This window comes from Octodon degus, unplaced genomic scaffold (genome assembly GCF_000260255.1).
Source record: "Octodon degus isolate 3935 unplaced genomic scaffold, OctDeg1.0 scaffold00036, whole genome shotgun sequence".
Taxonomy (NCBI): Eukaryota; Metazoa; Chordata; class Mammalia; order Rodentia; family Octodontidae; genus Octodon; species Octodon degus.
The window spans coordinates 15,093,157-15,104,322 of NW_004524612.1; the positions used below are offsets into that span (position 1 = coordinate 15,093,157).

Consider the following 11,166-nt stretch of genomic DNA (forward strand, 5'->3'; position numbering starts at 1 on the left):
CCGAACTGCATATATTGCAGGTTAATAATTAGCTTCTCTTCTGGAGGGTTAACAACCTAAGTTAGCAGTTCAAAATTGGAGAAAAGGAAGGTCTGAAAGGTCAGTCAACATTTTGGCCCTAGCCTTTCAAGGTCAATGAAGACTCGGGACATAGGAGAACCTGTACTGTAACAACATGTAATTCAGTTGTGCTCCAAATTTTCTGATCAAGAAGATTATAGAGTCACAGAGGAATGTGATCGATGATGTAGAGTGTGCCTGGGGAGAGTCACATGGAGAGAAAAAACATTTTCTTAGGCTTTCACAGAGAGCAAATTGGTCAAGCAATGGCTGTGACTTATCCTCATGGCTGACACTGACAAAGGATCTGCAAAGTGTGGTACAGGTTTACAGGATAAATCCTGAGAGTACTTCGCTGACCTTATCAGATACAAAAGTTACATTTCTTGGTATATAGGTCTTGCTTTATCTTGATCTTAACCATCCAGCAGGAAAGTATAAAAACGAGGTATATAAAGTAAAGCCATATTAATACGATGAGCTGTAAAAGGCTCAAGTCAATAACTTCTGAGGATAACCCACTACTATTATAGACTGCTAGACAGTGTTAGATTGTTTAGCTGAATTCAAACACCTATAGTATTTAGATGTCAATAGACTATCCACCTCTGACAGGACCAAAAAAAAAAAAAAAAAAAGAAGGGGTACAAAGGAAAGATCACTTTGTATTTATATATACAAAATAGCATAAATATACAGCTACTTTCTCTTAATTCAATGAGAAGAAAGAGGAGTAGTATTTGGACAGGAAATCCTGTCTGCTCCTTGTTCTATGGATAACCACTAAGAAGATAACAATGTACAATGTATTGATTATCGAAAATGTCCTATTAATCAGCTTTGAAACTATAAAAAATAAAAATAAAAATGGGGAAAAAAAAACAACACCTTTTTAGCTGCTTCCTGCCAAGCTTCTGAACCAACGGCAATGCTGGCCACTAGGGGTGGCTACTCCACTGCTGTGAAAACTTGGGCAGGTGGCTCTCCTAGGCAGGGAGGGCAGGAGCCCAGGGAGCCACAATGACCCTTGAAAGACATAGCGCCCAGAGACAGGTGGGAGAAACCCAGCTCTCTCCCTCAGGTTCCCAGGACTCTTTCTCCTGGCCTGCGCTCTAGATTTACACGGCTCCTCTGTGATCCAGGACCTCTGGTGCCTGCCACCCCAGCAGCTGGGTCACACAATACTGAAGTCTGCTTTCACCCTGTGTGTCTCCTACAGCTTTGTGCCAACTGTGCAGGGTGGGGCTGCTGGACAGCAGGAGCCGGGCTGCACCCATCTTGTACCCTCAGCATTAGAATGCCATCTGGCTGGTGACTCGTAACAGGGGCATGAATGGCGCTTGTGGGTGAGCCCAAGACAAGTGGTAAGAGCTGAGGCCCAAACGGCAAGGAGTGAGGGGTTGGGCCACACTAAATAGCACAAGCAAAGGCAGCTGGGTGAAGAAGAGCAGAGAACACACAGGGAAACTGAAGAGTGACTACAGCAAAGCTTGGGGCAGTACCAGAGCTGGCCTAAGTCACATTTCTGGCAGGACTCAGGACTTAGGCAAGTGCAGGGACCAGGGATCAATTCCCAGTACCGCATGCTACAACGACCCCATCCCTGGGCATGTTGAGCTGGCGACCAAGTCCCAATGTGGTGGTGAATACCTGTAATCTCAGCACTGGGGAGGCTGAAAACAGGAGGATCACTACGAATCTGAGCTGTGTAGTGAGACCCTGTACCAAATACATTAAAAAAAAAAAAAAAGAAAGAAAGAACCTTCTGCAGGAGGGGAAACTGGTGCGGTAACCCAGCCTTCTCACAAAGCAGTATAGATGAGCTCAGACTCACAGGACTGTGGAGCTGAATGGCCCAGACAAAAGATAACTTGTCCAAGCCTCACAGGGAGCTACTGGAAGTGCTGAACCAGTGCTTCAGGATATGAGACAAAATATGGGCCTCAGAATACTAAACACTGCAAGGTTTATTTGGCAACAGCTATTTTCAAAATTTGAAAAAGATTTTAAGAATTCTTATGTAGACAACCACAGTTGTTAAGAACAGCTCCACTTAGGCTACTTCTTATGGATCCTGGGACTCACCATGCAGATCAGTCTGTTTTCCTGGGTCTCCTTCTCACCAAGCACCTCTGCAGGGTCGTCACCTCCTGCGATCCTTTCCCCGACAGCACCGCTGATTCTCATCACCTCCACATGCAGCCGGCCCGCCACCTGGAGCAACAGAGCGGAGAAGACACTTGTTTCCAGATATGGTCCCTTCGTTCGCCTGAGAGAACCTCTCTATGTTACAACCACGCTACCAGGTACTAGCTTTTTTTTGGTGGAACCAGGGTTTGAACTCAGGCGCTTGTGCTTGCCAAGCAAGTGCTTATTCTACTGAGCCTTCTCCCTGGCCTGGAACTAGCTTTATTTTTTATTTTTTGGACAGGGTCTCACTAAATAGTTTAGGCTGGCCTTGAACTCACTATAGAGCTCAGGGTGGCTTCAAACTTGGGGTAATCCTCCTGCCTCAGCCTCCTGAGTGCTGGGACTACAGGTGTGTGCCATAATACCTGGCTCTTCAGTTACTAGTTTCTAACAATTGCTCTGCACTCAAGAGTATTGGCAACACCCACCAAGAAGCCCTGCGGAAACAAGATTCCTAGAACACAAATACATGTCACTTCTTACTGCTAAAACAAAAAACAAAAAAAACAACCAGTAACAGCAGTATCCTACTGCCACGGGACTGTTCTCACAACTGCTCTCTACAGGAAGGAAGGCACAAAGGGAAAGCCAACCTCTCCCTTCTGGTTGATGATCGGGACAGCATACTGTAGCTTCACGTCATAGAAAAGGGACTCAAGGAAGACATTGGCTACCCCAATAAGACTGTGATTTTCCTGCTCATCATAGAATGGGTCAGCACGCTTGAAATAAGATCGGGTTACCTGAAAGACAGGGAATATCACGTCAAAAACCACAGAAAATAAATGCATTCAACCTACTGCTTTTGGATATACTATAATAGTCATTAAACTTAACTTTCATCACTATATCATGTGTCTTGCATTTCTTAAGGCAAAATAAAGTTTGGTTTGTTTTGTGCTTTAAGACAGGGTCTCATTTTGTAGTGGTGACTGACCTTGAACTCAATGAGATCCTCCTGCCTCAGCCTCCCGAGTGCTGGGATTATAAGTGTGTACCAACATCCCATGTTTAAAATAAAGTTCTTCCTCAAGCACAGCACTGTACTGTACTATTCACTACACACAGCCACACACACAAACACACTTAAAATGGTGGTCAGTGTCCTTCATTCACAAGAAGGAAATCCCAATTAACAATCCCAATAACTTCACCATTTCTATTTCATATGGAAGTCTTGCCACAAAACTGTCTGATGGAGAAATGATATATATTGTCTAGAAGGTGGCCAAGGTACAAAGCTCTCTCCATTTTTTCGGAAGAGGTCACCACATCAGTTTCACTGCTCCTCCCAATTCATCAGGTCCACTGCTTCACATGCAGATTGGCCCCTTAGGAAAGCAATTGGTATTTGAGTTTGTTCTTTTTATAATTCTAAGTTGAAGTAGGAGCAGAATATCAAAGAAAATTTTAAAATGTTAAGCAAAAATATCTAACTACAAATTAATGACAATTTTAGTGATGGTAATCTAGAAAAATAAACACTTTTACAAAAGGAGCTACATAAATAAGTGTGGAGTAGAACCTACAGTACTGAAAATACATGATACATCTTTCTGTCCTAAATATATACAAGTACACATGTCTGACCTAAATGAAATAATCTTCAAATTGAGGAGAAAGTACCTGCAAAAAGGTCAATGGCACCTACATTAAGGTCAAAACTTCTTTTTAAAAAGTTCCTCATGGTGCAAATATTAAGGTACCGGGGAGGTTCAGTGTGTACAGGGTGTACTGTAGTTTACTATCTGCAAGGCTCAGTATGAGGGTGGGAAGAGGGATGGTAATTATGAGCTCTGTCCTAAAGAGAATCTCAGAGCAGCTCAGGGCAGACACCTTCAGGCCAACAGAAGGTCTCATAGACAGGGGAGAATCTGCTAGAAACCCAGAAAAGAAAGATACCAGAAAGGTAGGTTATTAAAATTCTTAAACAGTTTTGAAGATGTAAAAAATTCTCCTCAAGAACAGGCCAACAACTTTGGGAAAAGAACAATTTCCCAAGCTGGGCAGGTGAGCTCCCCAACTGTCCCCCCTCTGACTGTCCCCCGTCCCCCACCCCCAACTGCGGCAGCTCACCGGGGTGTCTTCCTCACATTCCTTCCATTCCTGGTAAAGGTCTCTCATGTCCAATAGCCTGTTGTCCAGTTTCTCCAGAGACCAAATCTGCTTCCCTTTGCCTTTTCTTCTCACCTGGATTGCAGGCTCACTGAGAAGAGAGCCCCGCTGTAGGACAGGAGAAGGGAACCATGTGGGACACCAGAATGCCTACTGGTAGTGACAGCAGCACTGAGCTCTGGACACCAGTCAAAGTTCACCCCACCAGACTGATGGGGACAAAGCATCCAGAGATCCAGCAAGCTTTAATATGCCTCTACATCCAACTGCAATCACATTTTTAAAAACTCAGTATTAACTTAGGGCTAAGTATTCATGTACTTGTACATTTTGATTGCAGTTAGATAGAAAACTTAAATCTAAAGCCCCAAAGACTAGATACTCTATCTTATATAGGAAGTTGAAATGAAAATGTATTCAAGCCATCATATGACTACAGAACATCAGCAGGTAAAAAGACTAATTCATATCAAAAGGCAGGGGCTTTTTACATTTTCAATGTAAAAGTTTCATAAAACTTTTTTAAATCATAAAGTAGAAAAGGAAATAAAAATAAATAAACTGTGAAACACACTGGTATTTCATTAGCATCTTGCTTGTAATCGTTTCCCCTAAACTTTATATAATAAAACAAAGCTTTAGTAATTCTGGTCAAAAATTGTAATTCTTTCCCATACTACGAAGGTCCTCTATCTTCCTCCAATAGCCCGTGAACAGGTGCAAAAGGCCCATTAGTGATCATTGGGCACTGGCCCTTCGGAGGACCACAGCTGGGGTCTAGAAATGCTATCTGTGTAAAGCAGGGAGAGCACCGTGAATGAGTAGCTGTCCACTCCACTAGTGTTGCACATCTCCCCAGCAACAGAAGCGGCCCTGAGGAGCACATGAGCACTGCCTTTCCAGCTCAAACACTACAGGATGAAAGACCTTACCCTTGTGCCCAGGACTTGCCTCCCGTTCCTTGTGTATGCACCCAATTATACCTAGACTTTGCCCTTCCAGTACTAATAAAATAAAATTTTTAAGTCAGTAAAATCTTTCACACTACACAGAGTATACATTAAAGACAAGTATCTGTACAGTAATGATGACATCATGTTCAAGACAGTATCACATTTGCCAAATATCTACTCTGAAAAATAACAACCTTAATGCTGTGATGTCATAAGCAAAAAAGAGGTGATCCTCACTGTCAGAACTGGACATCTGAGATAGGTGGATGCAAGCACTGCTGTGGTAAACACTGAGAGAGAAACAGAACACATGGACTGCCTCAGACTTACCCAAACAGGAAATTCTACCTAAGCTTTCCACAGTTACATCTTAGGAAAAGGAGGAAGAGGACTGTCAAGGATAGGATATTGTGGCAGGGATTTTCCACAAAATCTTACTGAGCTTATTATATTACACAAAAGAAAGATGTGTGTTCTTAAATACACACAGGAAACAACTAATGAATGGTCTTACAGAGCAATCTACTAGCAAGTTGAAAATAACAGAGTGTAAGTAAATGGATGTCTGACTGGTAGGAAAGGGGTTGTGGAGTGGTAACAATGAACGGGAGAGCCACTTTAGGAAGACTGATTAGGATGGACTTCTCAGAAACAGTGCAGACAGCTGAGTGAACTGACAGGGCCAGGGAAGGTAAAGGGTATTCCTATGTCCCTATCACAGAGTGACACCTGAAGCCACCTCATCCCTGAGCATCTCTGTGGTGGTGCTGAATAGTTGCCTCACCTTTCTGTTGGCATCCAGGCTGGAGGCTGGAATCTGGAGGGTCACTTTATATTCAGTTCTTTTATCCAGCTCCTCTGCGATGTAATTAGCTTCTCGCACCAAAAGATTGGCTTTAACAATCTGTTCCCTCAGCCTCATCAGGCTGTTATTCAATGTTGCTTCTCTTTAGAAGAAAAAAAAAGGAAGGGTGGAGGTGGGGAGGATGTAGCACACCAAGCAGCACTTAGAAACCACACAGTCATGACATGGCAATGCCAAGCTGCAAACCAAGCTGCCCTAGTGTCTTGCACTCAGAAAACATATCACCGGCACCGACCATGCACATGCTTGTATCTGGGCTCCAAGCACAGGCACATCTCGGTGGCAAGCTGGCTGGAGATGAGGGCAGCGCTTCACAAACCTGACTGTCTGTGCATCACCCTAGGGTCTGGATAAACTCAACATCCTGACTCAGCCAGCCTGGAGTGGAAACCGAAAACTACATTTCCATCCATCTCCAGCTGACAGGGATGCCTTCTGTCTGCAGACCAGCAAGAGCTTAGCAATGGACAGTCTGTACCTAGGGAACAAGGGTTTCAAGACACTGCTATTTCGCCTGCACAGAAGTCAAACTTGCAACCTGCAGCTCATCTTGCACCATGCTTTACCTACCTGAGCTAATCAGTCCAGACAACCATCTTTCTCTTTTTTCCTTTTTTTAAAAAGCATCTACCCAAGCTTCAGAACCTAAAGCATAATACAATGATAAAGGATACTTCTTTATTCAAATCCAAAAGTTAATAAACTGAAAATGGCGTGGCATCTCATATGGGCAATTTTAAAGAAAGGGATATAAACTGGCAATTCCTCATTCAAAAGTGGAAAATAACAATGCAAACTGGTTCTTTGCACTGTACCGTAAAACTTTTGAAAGTAATGACCAAGCGTCCCCTCCTCCCCCAGGTAGTTGCTGTGGTGACACCAGTTTCCCCTACCTCTCCTCTGCCCACTGTCGCAGGCGCTGCTGGGCACTGGGTGAGTGCAGGGAAAACCTGTCCATGCTGCGACAGTTGTGCTTCTCTGGAGACAGCCTTCTTCGCAGCTGCTCCAACTCATGCTCGTACATGAGCCTCTGGCGCTCAAGCGCAGATCGCTTCTCTTCTTCATGCTGCTGTTCTAGGCTGTTGAGTATTGACTGCATTGGATCTGAGCATGGTTTTGTAGAAAAGATCATAAAGAAAAGGTACAACACAGTTCACATACTGTTTTATTATCTGTCATCTTAATTAACACTACCTGACACCACAGAAGATAATCTGTAACAGTCAGCTTTCCTTAGTGCCAATCGCTTATGCTGCCACATATTCTCAGCTACTCTCCTATGTCTCCTAGACAAAAGCCCGTTGTTCTCTATGTCCTACCACTGCCCAAGACATGAATACTCCAGAAATACTGTTACAGTAACAATACGCTAGGGGCTTCAGAGCTGAGGGATTCTACCAATGAAAACAAACTGCCCTTATCGGAGTCTATATGAAGACAAAAAGAAGGTCTTTATATATATAATACACTATCATAAGCACACACACAAAAGAATAGAGTTCACTGCAGAAAAAATCCAAGTTCAGCAACAGAACAATATTGCTAATATATAAAAGATCTATTGTACACATCTTTAATCTCATGAACAAGTCTATTGTACACACCTTTAATCTCACTAACAAGTCTATTGTACACACCTTTAATCTCACTAACAAGTCTATTGTACACACCTTTAATTCCAGCACCTTGAGAAGATGCTACCAGACTCACTCACCATTACTGCCCAGTGCCTTCATGGTCACCTCCATCTGTGCGTACTCAAAACTGAAGTTAATCTCACTTGACACCTCACTGGAGGAGTCGCCATCCACATCCAGCTGCTCAGAACTGCTGTCGTTCTTCAGGGAGGAATCCTGCTCCTCATGCTCTCTTTCTGCTTTCTTCTTCTTTTTAGGCAAACTGAGTCTTAGAGTGCACAAAAGGATTTTATTTTAAAAAATCAAGATCAGCACTTAATCATTCCATCTCTTAAACACTGACACATGCTAGAGGCCAAGGGAACACCATGAAGTACAGGGCAACTGCTGTTTTCAGGATCTTCTACTCAGATGTACACACATAATTACAATGGAAAGTGTGACACGGGCCACCTGACTGTTAGGAGCTGGGCGGGAGGAAAAGATGAAGCTCCTTCAGGGTGGACAGTAAAGGAAGAGTACAGCAGGAAAACATCCATGCTGGGCGTCACAGGGTATGGTGAGTGACAGGCAAAGGGAACAGTGTGGGAAGAGATGTGAAAACAGAAATGTTCCTAGTTCCTGGAGCACTTGAGAGTCAAAGGCACAGCACAGGCTGAGTGACACAGCTGAAAGTTAATTTAATCCAAACCATGAAGGTTCTGAAGACTAAGCCTAGCAATTTATATTTGATTTACTTTGGAAAGGAGAAAAACTGCCCATAATCTTTGTACTCATCTACCTTTTTCTCAGAAGCAAAACACAGGCCCAGCTGGCCTACAAGCAAGGGTCTCGATTATTGACAAGAAAAGTCAGTGTGACAGCTGAGGCACACTGGTCAGGGATGGAAAGATGCCAGGATGTTAATGCTATAGTCTCCTGCCTATGAGTCCAGTCTGTCTGGGGAACAGTTTCTGTGCAGCTCCAGGGAAAACCCTGCCCTTCCCAGTCTTCTTGGCAGCTAGGAGGCAAACGTAATGTGAGTGAAGTCTGTTTGCCTCTAACAAGCGGCCCGCCATGCTGCACTACCCCTGAATCTCCTTTGCTTCCTTGAGCTGAACACTATGCTCGAGGCAGGAAAGACACTGTTGCTGTGAGACCACGGGAGCACCACAACACTGGTGGGTGACAGCAAGGACGTTTCCGAGATATTCACTCAACACTAACAACAATCTCCCTTCAGAGTTTTTGTTCTGTTAAAGAAGGAAACTGATCTGTTTATGTCATCATTGTAAGGGTGCTGTTACCTGAAGGTGAAAGCATTCCTAAAGGAAAGATTAACCTGGTTTCATGCCCAAGGAAATGATGACCATCATTTTTAAGAATAATACATGTATGTTTATCTATAAATAGGTATACATACACACAAATAAAAATAAGCATCCCAGAAAAAAATTAATGTAGTATTATACTAGATGGCAAAATATCCATCTTCAGGGCTGGGGAGATAGCTCAATAGAATAAGCACTTGTCTGGCAAGCGCAGGGTCCTGAGTTCAATCCCTGGTACTGCAAAAAAAAAAAAAAAAAAAAGAAAGAAAGAAATATCCATCTTCAAGTGGGAAATAAAAAGGCAAACATATGCATATAAACAAAGAATTTTTCCTGAGTGTGTTGTCCCTAAGTTCCTAGGGTTCATCATATTTACATCGTGAACATATAAAAACATGCACAGAGCAAACACATATATACAAAAACAAAATACAGTTTCTACAGTTACTTTTCAAAATGTATCCTCCTATTTCAGAGTATTATCTTCAAAAAACATTTCACCTTTGGAGACTGTATAGTGTCATACCTGAAGAAATGGTTATTTCCCCACAAGATCCTGTCCCCATGGTGCAGCTGTATTGGGTTGGATACAGAGGACCCATTTACAAATGTTCTGTGGACAGAAGAGAAAGCCATGAATGATGATTTTCCTATCTTCTGCTTTAATTTTCCAGTACTACAACAGTCGAGTTACTAGGAGAAACAAAATGATTATAATTCCCCAACATAATATGTGCCCTTGGTGAATTTTAATATTCATAGTATTTATTCTTCACTGACTTTCCTAAAATGGTTATAGCACTAGGCATAAGAGGTGACAGCAAGCCTGTCACTTTGAGGAAAACAACCAGCAGCATTTACTGCCGAAGAAAACATTCAACTTTTCAAATAAAAATTAAAAGTTTTGGAAACCTTATGTCAATGTCCTCCAACCAAAGATTACCAGGAACTTAGCATGGTAAACAAGCCAGGTTTACTTGCACCGAGGACTGTCAGAAATCCCAGTGTGACAGTGTGAGTCCTGAGTTTTGGCTGGATGGCTTCAGATGCCATCAGAGTCAGTAAACAGGGAACTCTCAAAGGACATTAATGATGGTGCAGAAGCCTCAAGGGCAACCTGAGTGGGCATGGCAAAGGAAGGGCAGGTGTTGCGAAGCAGGAGCCACCAAGAGGGGTGTGAGAGACTTTGACGAAGATGAAGGAATCCCACCAGCTGCATGTGAGTGACCCAAGCGTAAGTTCAGGGTGTTGCTTGGGGCTCTGCTCAGACTTGGGAGGCCTAACTGAGGCCACAGGAATGGGAGCAGAGACAGAGGAGTTAAACAGCAAGGGCCTGGCACAGACCTGGATGTCTGAAGTGATGGCACTTACCACCAGTATATTTTTAGCCTCTTAAAAATTACTGTGAAATTAAGACAAATTCTAGTACATTACCTGGTGTTCTTTTGAGGAGTCAGCACAACCTGGCCTTCGGAGGTGATGTCTATAATGCAGTGTTCAGGAAGAATTCCCATTCCACACAGCTGGATGTCTTGGGAATCTGCTGACCCTATCAATGTATGTTCCTAAGACAGAAACACATCTGCTCATGATATTGTATTTTTACATATACATGAATTAAGATCACCTGCACTGAGTCCTCTTACATTAATCTATTATCTTTTTCTTTAATGTATTTAATACAGGGTCTTCAGGGTCTCACTACACAGATCAGACTTACAGTGATCCTTCCTGTTGTTCAGCCTCCCAAGCTGAAATTACAGCTGGGATTGCAGGTACACCCCACAACAGCCAGTCTCAGTCGCTGTCTCAGCACACCCCAGAAGCGGGGCCAGCATGCGACATCAGGGGTCAAACCCCCGGTCCCTGGGTCTGCCTAAGCAGGTGCTTTAATCTGCTGAGCTATGTGGCTGGTCCTATTAATGATATTTAAGATTTAAAGATTTTGGGGCTGGTGAGATGGCTCAGTAGTCGAAAGCACCTACTTAGAACAATCTTAGCAAAGCACAGGGACTGCAGTTCAATCCCCCAGCACC

General features: G+C 43.3%; 1 protein-coding gene across 1 annotated transcript in view; it reads right to left on the reverse strand.

The window, feature by feature from the left end:
* The window catches only part of Kif13b (kinesin family member 13B), a 197,872-nt gene that overhangs the window by 64,922 nt on the left and 121,784 nt on the right, over positions 1-11,166 (reverse strand). Inside the window, 8 exon segments of the mRNA XM_004630706.2 lie at positions 2,146-2,274; positions 2,844-2,993; positions 4,327-4,473; positions 6,103-6,265; positions 7,077-7,287; positions 7,898-8,088; positions 9,657-9,743; positions 10,565-10,695. Of these exon segments, the coding sequence (XP_004630763.2) occupies positions 2,146-2,274; positions 2,844-2,993; positions 4,327-4,473; positions 6,103-6,265; positions 7,077-7,287; positions 7,898-8,088; positions 9,657-9,743; positions 10,565-10,695 (1,209 nt within the window).